This window comes from Mastigoproctus giganteus, chromosome 5 (assembly GCF_048544385.1).
Source record: "Mastigoproctus giganteus isolate SK-2022 chromosome 5, ASM4854438v1, whole genome shotgun sequence".
NCBI classification, from domain to species: Eukaryota; Metazoa; Arthropoda; class Arachnida; order Uropygi; family Thelyphonidae; genus Mastigoproctus; species Mastigoproctus giganteus.
Genome location: NC_143579.1, coordinates 9172766 through 9195749, shown reverse-complemented (window position 1 = coordinate 9195749; position 22984 = coordinate 9172766). Strand labels below are relative to the sequence as shown.

Sequence of the window (22984 nt, the reverse complement as noted above, 5' to 3'; positions counted from 1 at the left end):
GAAATCTATTCAAACTATCCACTTTACAATACTAGATGGAAGTTTGTTACAACAATCAATTTCTCCCTCTCTCTTGCTGAAAGCAAATTTTCATACATCTATCCTACAACCATCCTTTTTCAATTTAAATTTGTCTTCTTATGTAGTTTTCCGAGAAACAATGAGATGCCAGCATCATTTAGTTTACTCGATCCATTTAAAACCTTAAACACTTCAATCGGGTCTCCGCACTGGAGCCAACTTTCCAAGCTCTACGTTTTCAGAACTGAACTTGCTATGAGTACTATTTTTGTGTCTTTGACTGATTTTGCCGCTCTTCTCTGCACCCATTCCAACGACTTCCTTCTTAAAATGACACTTCCAGATTGTAGGCCTCACAAACGGCCTTACTGAACCTCATGAATTGTCTGCACTGCTCAGAGAACTTCATGTACAATTACTCCTGGATCTCTTTCCTTTCCACCACCTTGAATGTGGTACCATCCAACATTGGTATGTTATGATTACTACTCTCGATTGTATAATTACTACAAATATTAAATAGTTGATATTTAATATTTGTCAATATTAAATATCAACTGCCTTTTCTCAGTATGTCTAGCTAATTTTTATAGGTCTTGCTAGGTCTTCTCGGTCTCACTTCATCAAATAAATTTAAATTTATTTTAATATCGTTAATAAATATAGGAAAAAAAAATGGGCCCGGCACTGAATCTGAAGGACTCCACTAATAAAATTAGTCCAAGAAGAGCAGTGTCCATTTATAACCACCCTCTGTCTTCTGTCACTCAGCTGTCCCTTTAGCCCTCGTGGATAGTACAGTTGGTAGAAATCAGAGGCTCAACGACTCGCAGTTGAAAGACATACTCAGCTGTCCCTTTAGCACTCGGAGGTAGTACAGTCGGTAGAATAGCTGTCCTCCCCCACACCAGGTGGAAAAAATCCGAGTTCGAATCCCATCGATGATGTGAGGAATTTTAATGGGGTTTTTAATGGAGTTGACCTCGCCTGAGACCAACTAACATGGTTGAGTTAGTTGATCTCAGTCGCGGGTAGCATGGTTTTTGTCTCCAGAAACTCTGTCCTTTTGGTCCAGCAAACAGAAGTCGACCACAGACTACACGCAATTTACAGACATCATACATACAGCGCAATATGGCCTAAATTGCTGCTGCTCCTAAAACTCTACAGTCATCCCTTTATCCATAACAGTCACTTATCACTTAAAAAAAAGTAAAAAAAAAAAAAAAAAAAAAATTTAATGCCGAAACCCGGGATCGAACCAGGGACCTTTAGATCTTCAGTCTAACGCTCTCCCAACTGAGCTATTTCGGCCTCTTGTGTATGGTGCGTCCATTAGGCAACTGATGCTAAATATTTTAACGAAGGCACTGCAAGAGTACTACTGTACTCTTAAATTATAGATTATTTCATTTTATGTTATTATTATTATTTAATGTAAGTGATATATGAAAAAAAGTCGAACAAAGACGTTTATTTATGTTATATATATGAATAAATAAAAGTGTTTATTGGACAGTGAGTACAATAGTGTATATCACGTCAAGAATTCCAGGTGTAGGCTTAAATTTAATTAATTAATATGTGAAAGTATTAAAAGAAATTATTACACTATACTTATCGCCACTTCTGGAAAATATATTAAGCAACAACAATAAATAAATAATTCAAAGAAAATTTTTAAAATATTAACTGATACAAAATAACAATATAAACTATACCGCAGATTTCAAGTAAAACGAGTCTGAGAAAGAAGACTGTTGCTCTTTGGACCTTTATATCCCTTTATATTCAATTCCCACCCACCAAAGTGGGTGGGAATTGAATATAAAGGGATATAAAGGGGAGGTAGTCCCTCACATTGTGCTAATCGGACTGGACCATCGTGTTCTTGTGTAAAGTAGCTTGACGAGTTCTGTAGTCCGAATTTGCACCTTATAGATTATGAGATTAAAAAGCAACAACTATTAATACTGTTCGCTTTAAGCTAGAAAGAGAGCCAATAATTTTGAAACAGTACATTATGTAGAGTATCTCCACTCAGTATTTCAACCAGTTGAATTTTTGCTTTCACTCAACAACCACACTTGGTGTTTGTTGGTTCAGCTACATACTGTTTAAATTATCTCGCGATAGAAAGTATCAAACAGATTTATCAAAACAAGAGGATTAACAGATACATTTGGGCATGACAAGTATATCATGAATCACCCAGTTAATTCGGGGAAATTTCCATAGCCAATTGCACGTGACTCACAGCGTTTACTAATCTATTGAACTTTAAATGCTGCAATGACATTTTGAATTCTTATCTATGGCTAGAAATATTTAACCGTGAACGTCCAAATCTCCGTGTAGCATATTTAAAAAGTTATTTTCTTTTTCTTTTTTGTCCGAGAGAGACATGGCGTCGTCAGTGAGTTCAGCAACCCGCCGGTAGATGTAGCTACAGTTCCCATCGCGCACTGGTGTCATTCTGTTACGAAACGTGCCTTACCAGGAAACCCCTCGAATGGGGCTTTTTAAAAGAGCGTTCGTCTCCAAGGAGGCAGTTTCTTCGTTACTGGTAGCGAAGGCTAGTACGTCAGGTTAAAGGAACGCCCGTTTCCTTTCGGTGTCGGTGTGATACGACGATGACGTAGGGGCTGATATGCTCACAGCTGTATCTACACACACGAGATACGCTTCTTCCTAGCTCGCAGTGCCGCATCGATCGATTTCCGTCCATCCATGCAGGGAGACGTGACTGCTGGAAAGATGGCAACCAGGGAGAATACGGAAGAGCGGTCAGATATTTCCGATTCGTCTCAAGACTTTCATCTTATGCATTTGGAACCTCGGCCGCTTCGGCACTTTCCGACCAGCGAGGAGTATCTGTATGCCATGAAAGAGGATTTGGCGGAGTGGCTCAACTCCCTGTACGGGTTGCTCATCAGTGTCGATGATTTCATGGAGAAACTGGAAACGGGAGTCGTTCTCTGCCGGCACGCTAACAATGTGATGCGTAAAGCTCGGGAGTGGCGAAGTGCCGGACATAACGGGCTCACAATCCAGATTCCAGAACGGGACGTGGTGTACCGCATGGACGTGCAACCGGGCACGTTTCATGCTCGCGACAATATATCGAACTTCATTAGTTGGTGCCGGTCTCTGGCAATTAAGGAATGTCTCCTGTTTGAAACCGACGATCTCGTGCTTCGAAAAAATGAACGAAGTTTCATTTTGTGCCTACTGGAAGTTGCCCGTAGAGGAGCGAAGTTCGGCATGCCGGCACCTCTACTGGTTCAGATGGAACAGGAGATCGACGCCGAATTGGCAAAAGACAGCGATTCTGATGGTCATGAGGCCGACGATGATTCCGACACCTTCTTGGAACCTCCTCCACAGATAATCACAAACGATCTCCGAAGTCTCCATGAACGAGTAAGTACTTAAATAATCTTCCTTATTTACTTTTTTAAAATTAAATAATTGGTTTTCTTCGTTTTAGTGTTGACCTCGTTGATAAATTAATAATATGGCAAACGTTGGGTGTTTATCCGTGATGTGAACTGGTTGACGAGCTGTTTTAAATTTAATCTAAGTTTTTGAATGTTTTAAGTCTAAGTTTAAAATATCTCAAGGCTCCACAGCTCAATCTTTGAGAGGAGGTTCACTGCCACTGTAAATATGCTCGTAGGACGTATTTCAGCTCCTGATCTGTGGGATACTGTTCACTGGAGGATCCCACTCTGTACTCTTAGGGCAACTCCCTCCCTAACCACCGATGGAAACAGGTTGCACAAAACTGATAGATTTCTCCTTCGACAAATGCTAAAAGTTGCACAGTCACTCGATGTGGACTTTTTTTTAAATTCGCTACTGACAAGAAGTATTGCCGGATAATCTTAGACTAAACAGCTGTTCTTATGCGCTAACCGAGCCAGCTGTATAAATTTAGCAAAACTGTAAACAATGTAACTAATTGATTTTTATCAACTTGCTAAATTTGTTAATACAGCATTCTCTGTTAAGAGTTTATCTAAGAGTATATAGCGTTTCAATTTTCTTAACTAACTGTATACTAACTTACTATTTACTAACCCTATTAACACCTCACTGGGAGGATACTGAATATCTCGATGCCAGTTAATGCTTCTACTATATTGGTCATATTTCCGGCTCTGGAAGGAACTTGCCTTTATACATACTTTGCTATTTGTATGTATATCCTTGGAAATAAAGATTTATTTATTAACTATTTTCAATTAAAATGCGGCCAGTATCAGTTTATTCAGGAAATTTAAAATAGGTTTAAAGTTCAGATATAAAATTAATCGTGAAAATGGTTAATTACTATTAAGGAATATAGAGGGCGATTTAAAGTAATATTTGTACTAATATCTGAAACTACATGCACCCGAATTGGCAGACGAACTGTTCAGCTTGGCAAAGGAACGAAGCCGAAAGAGTCCATTTTTCATTATATATTTATTTGCTGTTGTTAACTGGAATCCAGTGGCATCATAAATGCGAGGCTAAACAAGTAAGAATAATAGTAATTTACTGATGCTACTAATAGCAGAATTTTCCATTACAATGTATTCTAAATCCGGCTTGCAAAGTAATATTAGCTTTCATTGACATAGGCCACAAATTTGTTACTTTTCTCGCTGATTAATTAAATCTATAATAATTAATTAGATCTATCTTTGTTAGTGATTAATTAAATATGTATTATTTTTATTTTATAAATTGTTGTACACCATGTGAGATTCTTTGCAAAGAAGAGAAGTTAATTGTAACGACCCGTCTAGTGTTTTCATGAGTGTCTGCCGCAATCAAACTTTAAGATACACCTGTTCCTGAATAAAGCGTTAATGGAGGCACGTGCAGTGAAACTGATGATCATCATCATCCCCACCAGTTTAGGTTGGTTCTTTGGCGAGTAACGAAAAATCTTGTTTTACCAAATAGGGGAAGTTGTCGACCTTGTGAATACAGGTGTAAGGCAAGCACGTGGAAAGGCCATGCAGGCTTCTTAAAGATAACTTAAGTTGTTCGACCCATATGAGGCATCTTTGCCAAGGGTTAAATAAAATGATTGCGAAATAAAAAAAAAATGGTAATAAAGCTAGCTCAAAAAGGGAATGTTCATGAAGAGACATAAAGGAAAAACAAAAAATGTTTCTAGGTGATTTCCCTGTTTAATTCAAGTACGGACGTCGAAACCTCTAAAAGCCACACTTACGTAGAGTCTTTTCAGGAACAGCATGCTCCAGTTTTAATTGTATCTATTTATCGAAATATATGACAATCATCGATGTATATGCATTGTAAACTTATTTGTATAAGTTTGCAAGAGAGAGAGAGAGAGAGAGAGAGAGAGAGAGAGAGAGAGAGAGAGAGAGAGAGAGAGAGAGAGAATGATTAAATATGAGATACTAAAGAAATAAGCTAATTTGTTTCTTTCGATCTATTTTTCAACCAATCTGTAGAATCCGTTGAGGGATTGCACACACATCCATGCCACAGACAACCAAAGTACTTTATGTTTGCTTTTCAGCAATGGTAGCCACTTGGTCGACGACCTTTATAGCTCAGATCGATGACTACGTAAACCGACCTTGGGATTTTAAGGAAGCCTTAGAGAAGTAGGTTGACACACAATCGTTTGAGAGTAAGAATAAGCTGCGTAAATGTTTGCTGAAAAACGGAAGTTATTATCACGATTCCGCATGCAGTACCCGAAAGACCAGAGTCTCTATTTTGCTATATAGAGATTCAAGAATATTTTCGGAAAACTTTCAGTTGTCAGATGTTATGAATTCAGATCATGATGAAGATCATTATTTTCTCCACATCTTCTGTTTCTCTATTATCCAGAGAAAAGTACGTCAACTACGACTAATAGCAATGAATATGTTTAAACGAGCCGTGCGATGACGTCATTCGTACTTTTAATCATCAGACAAAGAAAAGTTTAGTCATGGTTTTCTATACCCAAAGTCTCCTGGATTAGTCTTCTTTCTTTGAAGGTGAATCATCTCTAGTTTGTGGACAAACAGCAGATCAGTGCCAATATATGAGATCATCTTTAAAGTATAAGTAAACACCGGTTTATTCACCTCTTCGAAGTCGTGATTTGAATTCTTAATTTTACTTTTACTTATTTGGTTGATTAGCTTCCCCCATCTACATTTTTGTCCTCCTTTTTCTTTAAAAGGAACTTCTAAGGAGAAGAGATCATATCATATTTCAAAATTATCAGTAGGTGTGATGACTTCGTAGACATTTCTTAGCTCCCTCTGTTAAACTACTTCACACTTTGGTCTCTGTTGTACTACTTTTCTTTCAGCGTTCTCATAAAGCACCCTACTGCTTCTAGAGACTTCCTCCTTGTAGCTCTCCAACTGCGTCTGTTCTTCCGTTATTGTGTAGGTCAGTCTACCTCAAGTTGAGCTGATTTTTTCAGCACTTTGACAAAATGCCGATGGGCTAAGGCCAACAGCACGTGCAGGACGAAGGAGCCTTAAGCAATACTACTCTGCAATGATGAGAAATATGTGAGCCTTTGCTTCTTTCATATCCTGATTTTTCTAAACCAAAGAAGGAGTTGAAAGTCTAAACCTGAAAATAAAATGAAATAAATAACTAGTCCGAACGTTTAATGAAATGCAAAATACTTAATATAGTTAAAATAATTTCATTGAAGTTTAATTATTTTAATTGTATTAAGGGCTGCTACTTGAGCAAAAATACATAAATACAAGTTTTTTCTTCAGGTTTTTACAAGAATTCAAAAGATTTCTTTCTCATTACTTCGAAGATAGTTGATTGTTTTGCGCAATCGATAAGCTACAGCTGTAAACTTTAATTTCTTGCGTTTTACGTGATGCAAGAAATGCATTTAAAAATGTCTCGAACGAAGTTTTTATTTCTTTATCTCCGAAACCTCTCATTTAATTAATATTATATTGTTTTCTTTATGTGACCTAAATATAAATGCTGTTCCTCTTACAATTAACTAGGTTTATTGCAGTTTCTAGTACCTCAATAAAATAATAGGTTTTGATGCAAGCAGCGTAATATTAAGCAATTATATCATTTTTTTTCATATTACTCTTTCAATGCGAGGGCCGTAAATATTCCATTTGCATTGGATTGCCACTAGAGCAGCTCGTGGGCCGTTATTGTTTCTTGTATGTAATTGCATATGTTCGAAGGCAAGTTTATCTTGGGATGAAAAACCTGTTCCTGAGGCTAGCTTGGCGGTATTCGAACTCAACCCTTTTCAAGAGGGTAGCACGTAACCTGACCTGATCAGTATCGTGCCATGCACGAGACTGCAATAATACACGCGTTTGAGTGGATCGTGGGCTCAGCCGTGTGACTACTAAATACGGTTAACAGTTGTATTCATTGTCGAAATGATTAACTGTTAAACTCCTTTGACCTAGTGATCGTGCCGGAGTATAAACAGAACCCATTCACGGACCGCCGATTTGTCACCAGTGCGTGTTGCTTTTTTTTAATTTTTTTTAGTAGAGCATAACTGAATGCCAGTTGCTTGCCTTTTCATCCCACAGGAAGTTGAAAAAAAGTGAATAAAAGCGTTTCAATGTTTATTGTGTGGTTTCCTGGAATAATATTTAAACTGAAGTTGAGCTTACTACACGCGATTGTTACTTATTGTTGTTGAACTTGTGGCCGTTTATCAATGACATAATCATTGCGACATTCCATTTGGCTGAACTGATGGATGTTTATTCCAGACGTTGAGTTTCCGTTTCCGTCTTGCCTCTTATTTGGAGGCAAAGTCAACGAAACTGTGCCCACTGGTGCAACGTTCGTGGTTGTGGTTAATGGAGAGGTGTTACCCTTTAACATCCAGTGTAGGTATTTCGTACGAAGCTTTCCCTAGTCAGGGTCAGGTGAACGGATGATTTTTATGATCACCGTTACGGTTTTCTTGCGCTACGTAATTTGACCAGCTACCCGTTTCAGTGATGAGTCATATTTCAATAAACAAGACAGGGCAAGCGGATGCAAATTCCTTCAGCGTCTGTCGACTGCAAATAAATTTTTAGGACTAAAATTCAGTTCGCCGTAAGAGAAGACGCGAAGACCTCAAATGATCTTACGGATATGTTTTCCGAGCGAGTCACTAAATCGAAAATTGTTGTGAACATCGCAGTAATTTTGAACGCAAAATAGAGAGAAAATTTATTTTAATAGTTATCAAAATTTTGTTAGGTACAAGTAGAAAATAAAGCTGGAGATAAACACCTTGAGTTACTGCCACTATTTCTCGAGTACTTACATTAATCTTTGGACTGAGCCTCATGAATCGTAATTAGTTCCGTCGTGGGATGAATTATAGGGTAATTCTGGAACAGAAAGCCAAACTTTAATGTCTCTGTTATACTTAAAAAACGATAAATTAATTAAATAAAAATGGAGCCCAGTTTTGCACATTTACCTCACAGGCCAAAGAATTCTACTTAAAAAGAACAATTTATGAAATATCAGAAATTTCATAATTGTTCGTAAATTAAAGAATCTTAATACTCTTCTTTTAGCATTAGCATTAGTAGAGGCATTTGATGCAAGAAAGCAAGCTTATGCAGCATCAGCCAAAAAAAAAAAAAAACCCACTTCCACTTCACCCCTCTGTTCGTTCAAAATACCTGTCCAGCTGAGCCTTAAACTTATTTAGGCTATCAACCTCCACCACAAGGGATGGCAGTCTGTTCCACCAACCAACCACCCACTGGCTAAAGGCAAAAAATTTTTGTTCATTGTAATGTTACATGAACTTTTCCACTGAACGCCTTTTGTTTTCCTTATATACCTTCAAGCCAATCTTGCTTCTCTTTGAACAGTTACTTTCAATAGTAAGCAGATACCTCTGGCAGCGCGACACTGTTTACAAAGTAAAAAATGCCAATCTTCTGGTATTAGTTACAGATAATAATCCTAAACTTATAACTGCTGTCAGCTTTTGTCCTTAACTCATAATAATTACAACTTATCCTATATGTTTATCCTCCTTTTTTTCTTTTTTTTTTTTTGTTGTATCATTTTTGAAAGCCGCTCGTTACCGACTGTTTTCTTAAAATTATATTTTTATTTCTGCTATTATTGTATCGTGTTGATTGTTTTCTTGCAGGAAGTGAACGTGTTTGCACGATACTTTGGAGCATTTGCGTGGTCTTGTAATTAGGATTTCCTGTTATGAGAATAATAATAAATAAAAGGAGGACGTCAGTTCTACAAGAACTCGTTAGAATATATTTTTGCAAGTTTATTCTGAGTCATGGTGTTGGGGAGGAGATGGGGACGTTTTCCTCACATAAAATTTAAGAATAAAAATATGCATACAAGGCACCTTTTAAAATATTATGTGTATTACCAATTCGTGCACATAACGTTTTTTGGGAAATTCTGTTTTGAGATAAACAGTATTGAATTTACAGTAGAAAATTACGCATACTTATGGCCAAAAATGCGTTGTTGTTGTTGTTCTAATAGGGTTTTAGGAGTATCAGCGACTAAGGCTATATTGCTCTGTGTATACTGTCTGTAAATTGAGTGTGTTCTGTGGTCGATTTTCTGTTTGATGGGAGAAAAACCAGACTTTCTGGGAGAAAAAATCATACTACACTCGCCTAAGACCAACTAACTCAGCCACATTGTGAAAAAGACCCATAAAAATTCGTTATTGAAGGGACTCAAACTCAATTCTTTTTCACCCGGTGTGGGAGGACGGCGATTCTAAACCAACTGTGCTACCCACGAGGAAAGATGGTAGCGCTTTACAGATAAATGAAACTTGCTCAGATCGATTCAGCAGTTATACATAATTGTCTGTAATAACAGGCCGTGCATGGTTCGTCGTACTGTGCAATATGCAGGTCATTCAAGCTAACGTACCTGCAAGTGAATGCTGGAATGGCAGAAACATTTATTGACCAATCGAAATTCAAAATTACAGCCAAAAGATTTCCGATGCATTTATCCTGATTTTGAAATGCGGTGTTATTTATCAGTTACAGCTTCTTTCGAGTTCGCAATTTCTGCCTTTTTTTTAAAACTCGAAACCATCGTAATTAGAGGGATCGAATTTACATCAGATCATCTTACTTGCGTGAAATATGTTATATGAAAGAATGTTGGCCGCAGTCTACAAATTATTAATAATAAACTCAATTAAACTTAGTTATTGAGTTAAATAAAACCTCCATTGGGGGAAACAATTTACAAATTATTACTATCACTGCGATTCACGGATATGCATCTTAATAAGTTCGCATAACATCCAAAGGATCATCTGCACTTGTCTAATTATTGAGATTCGGATCGACCCTAATGCGACGAGTTAATGTCTGCAGAAGAATGGGACAACATTAAAATACATCATAAAGAGAGATAAGTTGTGATCAATGGCTCCGTTTAAAGGACCATGAATGTATTAACCGTATGGATGAATACAGTGGAGATGTCTCTAAAATGGATTGGCGTACGCCCTTATTGGAATTGCAACGCAACCAATCAATCGAAGCTTACAATGTTTTTTAACGTTTCGTGACTTAATTTTAGTCATTAGAGAAACCATTTAATTTACAGAATATGCTAAAGTAAATATAAATAAGTAGAATAAATATTGTAAAATACGAATTCAAATCAATTTTGATTTTTTTAACATAAAGGGAAACCAACTAAATTACATTAAGGCGTGATCCAAAACTGACAATTTATTGTCAAATTTAAAGATCAATTTTGAGGTTCACGCAGAAGAAAAGAAATTCTGCAAGGATTCCTTCCTCAAGATAAGCATTTAATCAACAAAAATCATGCGAGATGACACTTGAAAAAAAAACAAAAAAAAAAAAAACAGATAAGCAAGATTGATATGTTATGCTTATCTTTTTTTAGCAATGTGATATATTTTTTATGCAATATATTGCCAAAAATATGGACACTGCTTACAGATCACTTTTGACAGTGGTTAGTTTAGTTAAAATCTTATAAACCACAGAAAAGTAATAAGCAAAATTAAAATTAATTTATTTACATTATTAATTTTAATTGAGAAAGTGACAGTGGCATCGATGGATGAATCCTCACATTCCTGTCTAATTCGTCAGTGGTTCTGTTGGCTTAGATTGGGCCTCTGAGAGAACAGTTTATCAATGCCGCTTTATTATTCAGAAACAAAACCGCTACACACCGAGCTTTGTAACATGGTGGTCCACTTGAAGAATGAAAGGTGTGCGCCATGCAACCGCATTAAACATCGTTTCTTCTGGAAGACACCATCCACAAAAACTGTCGATTTAACATTATACCAAGGAAAGCAGCCCCAACGGTCAGATTGCCACCAAGTTTCAGTTTCGATCAGCCTTAAAATGGCCTGCTGGTTAGTGCCGCACCCAGGTTCCAGGAGGACGCTTTCAGGATGGTGAGAAGTTCTGAAATCCGTCGTAAGTTCCTCTCTGTGGCATACCACCTGTTCATGTTCAAATTCTGTGAGCTAGTTTTCGCGTTGCGTGTCCATTGTAAAAAATCCTAATTTCTGAACCTTCGTTTATATCTTTGTACTACCGCATTGCCTCCTACAATATTTGCATAACCAACCAATGTCCAAAATGTACTTATTTTTCATTTCCACAGTGCTTTTGAAAGAAAGATTTTTAATATACCGTGAAACACGAAACAAGAACTTGCTGCTATTATTATTCTGTACTGAAAATGTCTGGAATATTCCTTAGTAGCGCAAGGCACAATTCTGTAAATAATTTCCATTAAGCTCAAAAAGTACGGTGAAAATGGTTACACCCTCAGGTTATGCCTAGCCTTAAAATGTATCAAAACAGATGAAAAAATATATATTCGTAGCGTCATGATTCAAGCACTTTTAAACGTCAGCGACTGTCCATTATGTTTTCTTGTTGCCATGACGACGTTCAAGTAATGACTCCGCATGCCATCAACTTCCATTTCGCCAACATAATTGCACTTTTCCTGTTTTCGCTTATATTTCGTTTAGTGCCTTTTTATGAGAGTGTTTTCAGAATAAAGAAAGAATCTATTATACATTATCAAAAACTTCCTTGAATATATCTTTGTTTATTCTACATTGGCCTCGAGTTTTGCATCTGCAAAGATAAATTATATATCATTCTAAAAGTTTTAACCAGGAATCGAGTAGGGTATTAGCCAAAATTTAATGAGTTAACTTTTAAATACAAAATTAATGTAGTTGACTTTATCTTCTTTGGATAAATAGTTTCAAGTGTGTTTTTATTACTCCGGATATACGTGATCAAATCCAGACGTAGGCTTTTAACTATTTTTTTTTTTTTTTTTTTTTTTTTTTGATTCTTTTGATAGAAAAATTTATATAAATAAAGAAGCAAGTTATCGGGAAGAAAATTTATTTATTAAATACAATAACCGCAATTTCTAATACACCGTGAAGAATTTTGATTACCTACCGAAATGTATTGATTAAATACACTAAACTGGATCCAAAATGCAAGGCAATATTTAAATATTGCCTTACATTTTTGGATTTCTTTTTAAAAAGAACTAGCACATATATTAGTCATATCTTTAATTTGGTAATAAAATATTTTTGAAATTTTGATTTTATCGAAAGGTATTTGAGAATATGTGCTGGTTCTTTTTTAAAAAGAAATCCCAAATGCGAGGCAATATTTAAATCTTATCGATGGTAGCCGAGTTAGGCCAACTTGTAATAAATAATAAACTTGTGCATTTATAGCATAGCATCCCTGGTAGATTTGCTACCTAACTTTTATATTTTTTGATTATAGGCAAAGTTGGCGAATAATGTTTTCCAAATGTATTGTAAAGATGCAAATTGTCACTTATATTTTTAAACTTATAATTACATTATTATTTGAACATAAATTACTGTATACAGTAATCGATTTTTCCGTGGAGAAATCCAATAATTCCCTTTTTTTTTTTTTTGTTTTAACTAGATCTAGACCAACTGTTAAAAACGAATGTTAAAATTTTATATAGGTTCTAAATGTGTTCATATTTAAAGAAACAAGGAAAGACGAAACTGAATATTCGAAGTAATTTTCCTTTTCTGTCTGTGATCGCAGTTTGAAGTGGTGATCGTAAATATTTGAGGAGATAATTAACACTGTCACTTGAGGCATTGAGGATTTGTTCACATATGAAAAAGATGGCGGGCGTAGTTTACAGAACCAGAACAGGGAAATCCATTGTTATATACTTGAACTTTGTAACAGTATATGTACACGTATTAGCTTCAAAAACCTTACCCTTCTCCCATGTGTGTCTGATAAACATTTCCCCTTCTTCTTCTTCTTCCCCATGCCCGCCCGCCCAAGGCAAGCCCTACATTCACCAACCAAATTTACGTGTTCTCTGTTCCTCCTACACTGCAGCAACCGACTTTTTTTCCTTCTTTTTTTCTTTTTTGTTTCTTCAATACTTTCATAACCTAGCAGTAAAATTCCGGACATAATAGACGTGGCACACCCTGTGTCGACTAAAAAGCCGAGCAGGAAAGCTGACTGACGAAGTAGTCTTTCAGGTAGCGTCCAAGGAAAAGACTGCTTGAAAGACTTAGCTGCTCTTTTGCATTGCATTTTGTCCGCAGCGTGGGAGGGAATGTGTTCTTCAGAACATTAATAATGGATGAGTGAGGTAGAGGATCGGAATTATTAAAAGGGATATTAAGGGAAATTAGGGGCCTACTTTCCGCTGTGCGTTTGCTGAATATTCCATTTTAAAGATAGTAATGCGAAATCCTGACAGTAATCCATCATTGTTCGTGGAAATTATGGGGTGTTTTCCATAAAAATATCGATATTTAACCATTTTAACTGGAAATCGTAATATATCGTTTCATATGAATTTCTTTTCCTTTTCATGCATTTGGGTTTATTTTCGGTTATTAAGATTTTTAATTCTTGGCTCACTTCCTGTTTTGACATCGAATTAAAATCCAATAATAAATAATTTTATGTTTATACTCCGGGACGACCAAACGAGTTTACAAGATACACAGAATATAAGAAACAGCACCGTATTCAGCAGTCACGGGTTTGAACACCGGTCACTCAAGGCACGTGTACTTATGCACCCGCGCGCCTGACCACTAGTCTACGGCGGCCTCACAATAGATCACTCAATTTTCATTAAATTCTAAAAGATCTTTCTTTTCATTTCTTTTCTATATATATATATTCTTGCGTCAGAGCTACTTAAAATATAAGAACTTGTTAAAATACACTATATGCAGAATAAAGTTCAATACTTTTTCACTTAAAATAATGAAAATACATACATCATCAAGCGCTGACACGTAAAAAGAATGCTACCGACAATTTTTATTCCTGCATTTGGGGGGAAATCCCGACCACAAAAATGTTGTCGGGGTTTTTCTCCCAGAAATCCAGAAAATAAGAAAATTCATCAATATGTCGGAGCTTCTTTTTTTGAAAACTACCTAGAATGTTGACAGCTTTTATTTTCTGGATTTCGGGGTATTTTGTGGTCGGGGTTTCAGAGAACAAGCTGTCCTTAGTCTAGAAAGTTTAGGGTTAAAAAAAAAAAAAAAAAAGCTATGTCCACTCTAATAACTACTTAAGAACAGCCCTTCTGGGTAGTACAGTTAGTAGAATCACCGTTCTCCCCTCATCGACTGGAAAAGACCTGAGTTTAAGTTTCGTCGAGGACGAGGGAATTTTTATGGGCCTTTTTCACAACGTGGCTCAGTTAGTTGGTTCCAGACGAGAATATCATGGTTTTTACTCCCAAAAAGTCGGGTTTTTTGTCCAGCAAACAGAAAATTGACCAGAGAACACTCGCAATTTACAGACAGTATACAAGGATCAATATGGCCATAGTCGCTGATGCTTCTAAAATCCTACTAATGCCTTTTTCGCATGAGTCATTTTAAGAAAATGAAATCTCCAGATGATAAATTTTAAATTATATTTATTATTGACTCATTTTTATCAGTCCGTTGACCTAGTTTGATTGCTAATATGATATCTTTTTATGACTCCCTGTTGGTAGTCGCTAAGCTCAGCCAGTACCTTGACTCTATCTATTGTATTTCGATGATCTGCTTATCGGCGTAAAAGCAGTTGCTTTTATACCTATTCCTGATACGTGGGGACACGTGGCAAGCATGGTTTTTGGCAACGTAGTGTACGTAGCAACCGAATCAACCTTAAAAGAGGGAAAAATCATAACTAACCAGAAGTAACTGAGTTAACCATTGGGCAACTTTTATTATTATTATTGTTTTTTTGTGTATAATCAGAATTATATACAAAAATAAATAGATAGAAATAAATAGAAATATTAAGACAGACAGATTTGTTTTAGGACAACTATTTGTGGTGCCTACTGGCGGATTGCCACTCATGTTTAGAAGCATTTGGTGCTTCTCGGCTACTTTATGTTTTCCAGTTGCCCCAAAGACAATAAGAAGCAAGTATCAGAATCATCAAAAAAATCATAGTTAAAAATAAACAACATATACCGGAGCACATTGTAGTAACCACACTAGAAATTCAATAAGAAAACGTGCTTTTTTTCGTGAACAAGTTGCGTTCTTATCACTAGTCTTTAAGGCCTAGTTGGAGCTTTCTCCATCTTATCCGAGAATGAAATATCACGCCTATTTTTACTCCTACGAAAAATGGCTGTCATTATAGGTAAACCTGCGTATTGATTTTTCTCTCTCTGCGAAGCTGCCTTCATACACTTTCTTCCGTACGTTAAACTTTGCTGCTGCACGCTGAATAGAAGCATAAATTTTACGATTACCATTACGTGATGTGAAAACTAATTAAACTCATGAATATACAATTAAGCTAAAAGCACAATGGTTTTAATCAATTATTGAACATCGCGTCAAATAAGTTTTATTAAATTATTCCTTTTTAAATTAATTCCTAACTTAAATATCTCAGTTTGAAATTATTAAAAGCTCCTACCCTTGACCGTAGCCGAGTGGTCAGGAGCGGGAGTGCAGTAGCACACACACACTCTTTGAGTAGACCGGGGTTCAAGCCCCTGACTGCTAAATACGGTCGATCTGCCAACCCGCACTGGAGCAGCGTGGTAGATTATGGTCCATGTCCCTCAGCATGAATTGTTGAGGATGCTTCCATCCTACAGTGGGTTGATAATGGCTGCAGTTTTACCCTTGACTTGCAAGGTCTATGATCAGACTAACAGAGGGTTAGCATTAGCATTAGTTGAGGCATATGATGCGAGAAAGCAAACTTATAGAGCATAAGCCAAAGGGAAAAAAAAAACTTCCCATTTCACCCATCCGGTCACTCCAAGCGTTTATCTAGTTCAACCTTAAATTTATATAAGCTATCAACTTCCACAACAACAAATGGAAATCTGTTCCAGCAATCAACTACCGGCTGGCTAAAGGCAAACACGCGCATCTATTGTACAACTGTCTTTCCTCAGTTTGAATCTGTCTCCTCAGGTTCTTAATCTAAGCAAGCGGAAGTATCCAGTCAACATTGAGCCTGTTCAAACCATTCAAGGCCTTATACACCTCAATGAGATCACCTCGCAGGTGCCTAGTATCCAGATGCTGCAACTTGTAGAACTTAAGCCTCTCTTGTTAAGAGCACCCCTTTGTCCCTCTCACCAATCTTGTCGCCCTTCTCTGTACTCGTTTTAGCAACTCTACATCTTTCCTAAAATGAGGCCTCCAGACCTCTATGCAGTACTCAAGGTGTGGCCTGACCAATGCCTTATACAAAGGGATAATCACCTCCTTGTCTCTGCTAGCAAAATTCCTATATATCAGGGTTTCCTAAATTTTTTCAAGCGCGACCGGTATTTGCAGATTTTTTTTTTCGCGGCCCACCTTTAGCTATAAATGAAAGCATTTTCAATAATTATACTCGTAGATCCAGGAAATAATCACACTATCATTAGGACATTTAATATAGCAGTAATAATGCAATCAGGTATTCATTAACATCAGTAAATATAAATAAAAGACAGGTAATTTCTATCTTTGTTTATTATCCAAAGTTTACATAAAATTGAAATATTTTTGAGTCTGTTCTTGGGCAAATAAATATGAATATTTTTAGTATAACTGGGTATTTGGTATTTTATTACATTTTCATTTTTTCAGGAAATTTTCTTATAGTTTTATTGTAGGTATATTTCAAATATAAAAATTTGAATTTTCTGTTTATACTTCGGCACGACAACCAGGTCAGTAGGGTTTTACAATAAATTGTCAATACAAATATTTATCGTATTTAATAGTCACGAGCTTGAACGCCGGTACAATCAAGGAATGCGTGCTATGTACTCGCGCCCCTGACCACTCGGCTACGTCGGACCTACCTATAACTTGTCCGCGGACCGGTATTTTCTTTTCGTGGACCACACTTTGAGAGACCCTGCTATACTGTATATCATTGACAAAACTCCATGACCTGCTCTGACAGCCCGTCTGCACTGTATGAGAACTTCACATCTGACTGTACAATTACCCCCAGGTCTTTTTTATTCTCCACCTCCCTGAGTGTACCACACAGATGACGTTTCTCTTGGGTTACTGCTACCCATCTGAAGTACTTTGCATTTGTCAATGTTAAACTTCAGTTGCCACTTCTCAGCTCATCTGCCTAACTTTTCTAGATCCTGATGCAGTAGCATACTGTCTTTACTGTCATTAACAACCCTGCCAACCTTTGCATCATCTGCAAACTTGAACATTAAGTCTCATATACCTTCATCGATATCATTGATAAATACACAAAAGAACAATGGGCCCAGCTCCGAATCCTGGGGGACTCCACTAATAACTTTAGTCCACGTAGAGCAGTGTCCATTTATTACCATTCTCTGCCGTCTCCCACTCAACCATCCCTTTATCCATTGCAGCAACTTGCCCTTAATGCCATACCGCTCCAATTTGTACAGCAGTCTTCCATGTGCAACAGTATCAAAAGCTTTCCTGAAATCCAAGTATATGGTATAAAAAATTATTTTTTGCATCCAGTTCCTTTGTGACCACATCGTAGTATCCAGTCAAATTGGTCAAACAAGACTTCCCTTTAACAAACCCATGCTGTGTCTGAACTTTAATTACTACAGTCCTGTCTAGGTGATTCTGTATCACCTCTTTAACCAGTGACTCCATTTGTGTCTTGGGGATACAATTGCTAATCTCCAGTCCATAGGGCCCTCCCCTGAATGTAAGGATGCTCTCGTAATTATGGCTAAGGGTTTGCTAACTTCCCTCGCTGCCTCCTTCAATATAACTTGATAGATTACATCCACCCCAGGTGCCTTATATTCAACAATCTTCTCCACTTTACTCTCAGTTATTACAAGATTATCTAGCTTACTGCCAGAGTTTAATACACCTCTGGCACTCCCCTCCCTGATTAACTCCTCATGTATGAATGTAGATGCAAAATATTCATTTAGTTTGTTAGCTACCTGAGCAGGATCATCAACATTTGATACCATCGATATTAAGTGGACCAATCTGATTCATCGCCTTCCTTCTAGAGTTTACATAAGTAAAGAACTCTTTTCTGTTTTTCTTTGCATCATTTGCCAAAGATTTCTCGTAATCTGCCTTTGCCGGCTCAACCTCCTTTGTGACTTGATTATAGATTAGTTTATATCTGTCGTAGGCTTCTGTGTCGCCTGATAATTTATGTGCATCCCATGCATTTTTATTCTCTGCCACGAGCCTCATTAATTCATCTGACATCCATTTGCCTGAACCTGAACATTTTGATTGCTCTTCTTCTATACCATGGGAAAAACCCAGATTATGATTTCATCTTGAACGGGAAGAATGATCTTGGATGTTGGTGGCGTGATTTTTCACCATCTCAAAATTATTGGCTTTTTATTCCGCAAATTTACCGTGCAGTTTACAGTCACGCTGCACAACTAATCCAACGGATAGATTGATGAAGTGTATTATACAGACAACGATCTCAAATGTATAACAAAGTGGGATTCCAGTTGAACTTATACACTCACTGGCCAAAATATTAGAAGCCTTTGTTCATTATCTAGTAGGGCCACCTTTTATCTGAATTACAGCTTCCTATACGTGGAATGGATTCTACTATGTGTCTGGGGAAGTGTAGCTCCAGATTTGACCATTCTTCTATTAGGATATTTGTCAACTGTAATGGGTCGACAGAGAATTGCGAAGCTGAACTGCCCTTTCCGACCTATCACAGACATTCTCAATTGGGTTCAGATCTCGAGAATTAGGCGACCAGGGTAGATGTTGGAACTCTTGAGGATGTTCTACAAACAATTGTTTGTAGAACATCCTCATAATTTATTTTTGCACAGTGGACAGTTGTGTTGTCGTGTTAATAGACTCCATCGCAGTCCGGGTGAAAATGAAGCATTACCGACGAACTTGGTGCGATACAACAGAATGATATTCTGAAGGTATAAGTAGAGCCAGTCCCAACTAACAGAACATATCCCATACCATGATAGCACCTCCAGCCGGTCGATTGACACGAGACTGTATGGCTTCATGAGGTTCACGCCACATTTCGAGTCTCGACTATACTGTACGAAAACCTGCTCTACCAAAAGATTCAGTTCGTTTTTTACATAAAGGAGTAGTTTTCACATAGAACACGATTAGCAAATCTCAGATTCTTCAACTCCTGCCGAATAGTCCGGTTTCAGATGGTCTTTTTTTGCCTAAATTGAATTTTTCAGTCATTTTTTGCTCATTGGACCTTCTTTTCTGACGCACAATTCGCTTTAAAATATGGTTTCGTACCGGTTTTCTGCCACATTTCTTCGTTTTAGAGTCGAATTCTTCTTCTTTCGTCTTCCACTCATTGTATACTTTTGAGATGGTTGCTTTCAGGATACTAGTGATTTCCTTTGTTTTCTCAATTGTAGCCCTTGCTAAATGTGCTCTAATGATAATACCTTTTTAAAAATCGGAAAGATCGCCTGACTTCCCCTATGACCGAATCGACTAAGAAGCTCCAGGAAAGCCCCAGTATTTATCCGATACCAAGGCACTTTTGATCATACCATGATACCAACTTACATTTGATTATCTGGTGACGCAAATACAAAACATCGCTCTTAATTTCCGCATCATTTTTATTTTTATATCTATTTTTATTTATATTTTTATTTTTAAAGGGAAAAAATCTGATTAAATAAAAAAGAGAACCATTAAAAATATGATTCATTTATGAAATTCATTGAGTTATAGAAATTCCTGTAATTAAAATCAAATTCATATTACAATCACTTTATGCGAAGGTTGGCTTTGCAGTGTTTTTATAACGAATTCCCAAAGGCGTGTTTGTCTACACTTGTTGGGTAGTTTCCCGTTTAAGAGAGAGAGGGAGAGAGAGAGATACAGGAAGAAACTATTAAAGTTTCAGCATGTTACTCCTACTCTCGCAGCTGCGGGGGTCTTTAAGGACATCGTTCCCACGGAAGTTGTGTCATTGCCCGTTTAAATCCAACTTATGAGTTGACATGCCGTATGAGCATAAAGAGAGATGTTCTTTAATTATCGTCAATGAAAATCGAGGTGAAAGCATTCTTTATGATAATGGACTTCATTGAGTACAGGTGCTCTGGCCCAGAAGAGATTTCCAAAGTATTTCATGTTTTCAATCGCAATGTCTTGTTTCCAAACTCCCGTTTCAAATGTTCATCACTGTCTTGTAAACCGTACTTCTCCATTTTCTACGATCGACCTTAATTATTTAAAAAAAAAAAAAAAAAAAAAACTTTCAATTTTATCTACGTAAGCCATTCTCTAGTGGGTGACAGAAAATGTTGTTGACTTTAATGCTAAAATTCCCATCTTATCTCTTACTGGGGTGATTTTAGTTTCTCTTATTTCATCTTATAAGACTTAAATTTTTAGACAATGCTACATTTACTTAGTTGGAGTCTCCAAAAACTAAACTTTGCCTTCCACTCCCAGCGTTATTTTTCTTTTTGGCAGTTGTTAACGCTATTAAAAGAAATAATAAAAAAATAATCCTACCATGCAATATTTTTAAATATTATTGGAATCTTAAAATATACCAATATCACGCATCTTGAAAAATGTTCCGCGAAATTACTGTAAAATTCTTTGATTCTGAATCCAACGTTTGTTAACTGAATTTGGTTCAGAGAACAGGCACATTTCGCGAAATCGTTAGAGAATTATAACCCTCTCCCTTCCAGTTATCGTCCTATTATGCTTCTATCAGTTCTTTCAAAAATAATAGTATTGGTAATACTATTACTTTTCAAAGTAATAAGTATTAGTGTTAGTCATATAGTGTAGGGAAAAATTAATTAATTAAAAAATAATAATAAACTAAAAATGATCTACATATTTGACTCCCTCTTTGCCTATTCAGTTCACTTTGAATTTGTCCAAGCAGCCAGCCTCAACCATCCATGCAGGCAACTTATTCCAATAATGAACAAGTCGCTGGCTAAAAAAAAACCTTTCTACAATCCAGTCTAAACTTCTTCCCCTATAATTTGAATTTATGACCCACAGTTGTGGAATCATTGAAACTGAATCGTTTAAATTGAATCATTGAAATTTCGCTTCCATTTATTTTACTGTCCCCTCTCCGAGCTTTATAGATTTCAGTTAGATCCCTTTTAAGATACCCACTTACCAAACTCTGTAACCTAAATAGTCTTTCCTCATTCGCTGATCTCACTGGGCGCATTACCCGTTCTTGGAACTTTTCAAGAAGCTCGATGTCTGTTTTTTTTTTAAGTGCAGTTTCCATACTTGAACACGGTATTCCAAGTATGGTCTTACGATTACCTTATGCAGTTTGTTTATTTATGACCTTCCTATCTCTACGAGCGAATGTTCGATAAATAATCGAAAGTATACCCATGGGCCTTTTGCTTCATGTCCGACTGTATCGTAACTCCTAAATACTATTTTAAATTCTACTGTTTTAATTCAGCCTCACCAAGTTTATAAATTACTTTGAATTTCTATTCACCAATTATATGACCTTGCATTTTGCTGCATTAAAACGTAGCTGCCACTTTTCTGACCATCCTTGAAGCCTATCCTAACGACTCCTCTAATCTGCACATCACCTGCAAATTTTGTCACCATCGTCATCTGTATTCCGTTCGTCGATGTCATTTATGAAAATCGGAAACAACAGTGGTACAAGAACCGATTACTGGGGGACTCCACTCCTGACGTTAGACTACTTTGAAGAATAATCATTAATCCCAGCTCCCTTCTTCCTGCCCTTTAGCCATCCTCCAATACATCTTACCTGTGATCCCAACATTTTCCAGATTATGCAGTAACTTCTCATGGCAGTGAAATTCTTTGCTAAAATCCAAATAAACTATGTAGAAATTATTTCCTATATCCAACTCATGAGTAATTGTCTAAAAATAGCTAACCAGACTAGTCAAACATGGTTTTTCCTTAACGAAATAGTTTTTGTATCTTATAGAATTCCATTTCCATCTAATTGTCCCTGTATTATTATTATCATTATTATTGTCTCCATGATTTTCGCTACCACTGAACAGATTGACTGGTCTGTAGTTACACATTTCGCTCATAGAACCGCCTTTACGTATTGGCAATAAATTAGCATTTCTTCAATCCAGATGAATCTTGGAAGAGATGACTTTAGATTACTTTAATTCAGCGCCACCTGCCTCAAAATTATGGGTATATGTCACCAATTTCAGGAGCCTTAATTTCCTTTATGCTCGTATGTTTTTATAATAATCATCTGTAATTTCGATATCGCTAATTCAGTATCCTTACGAGGAGTATTTCATCCGTAAAGACCGATACTAAGTACCTATTCATCAGCAACACGAGTAAACATTATCAATAAGTATCTTGTGGATTTTCAACCACCAGCCCACATATGGTACTGAGAGTATT

At 36.7% G+C, this 22984-nt stretch overlaps 1 protein-coding gene and 1 non-coding gene across 2 annotated transcripts in view; one reads left to right on the top strand and one right to left on the bottom strand.

The window, feature by feature from the left end:
• Window positions 1-1262: 1262 nt before the first annotated feature.
• Window positions 1263-1335, bottom strand: TRNAF-GAA (transfer RNA phenylalanine (anticodon GAA)). The gene has a single exon. It is a non-coding gene; the product is annotated as a tRNA-Phe (tRNA).
• A 1198-nt stretch (window positions 1336-2533) lies between these two features.
• The window catches only part of LOC150085160 (uncharacterized), a 134796-nt gene continuing 114345 nt past the window's right edge, over window positions 2534-22984 (top strand). The window contains exon 1 of the mRNA XM_090373897.1: window positions 2534-3444. Within this exon, the coding sequence (XP_090230023.1) occupies window positions 2752-3444 (693 nt within the window). The 5' untranslated portion in view covers window positions 2534-2751. The remainder of the gene's footprint in view (window positions 3445-22984) is intronic.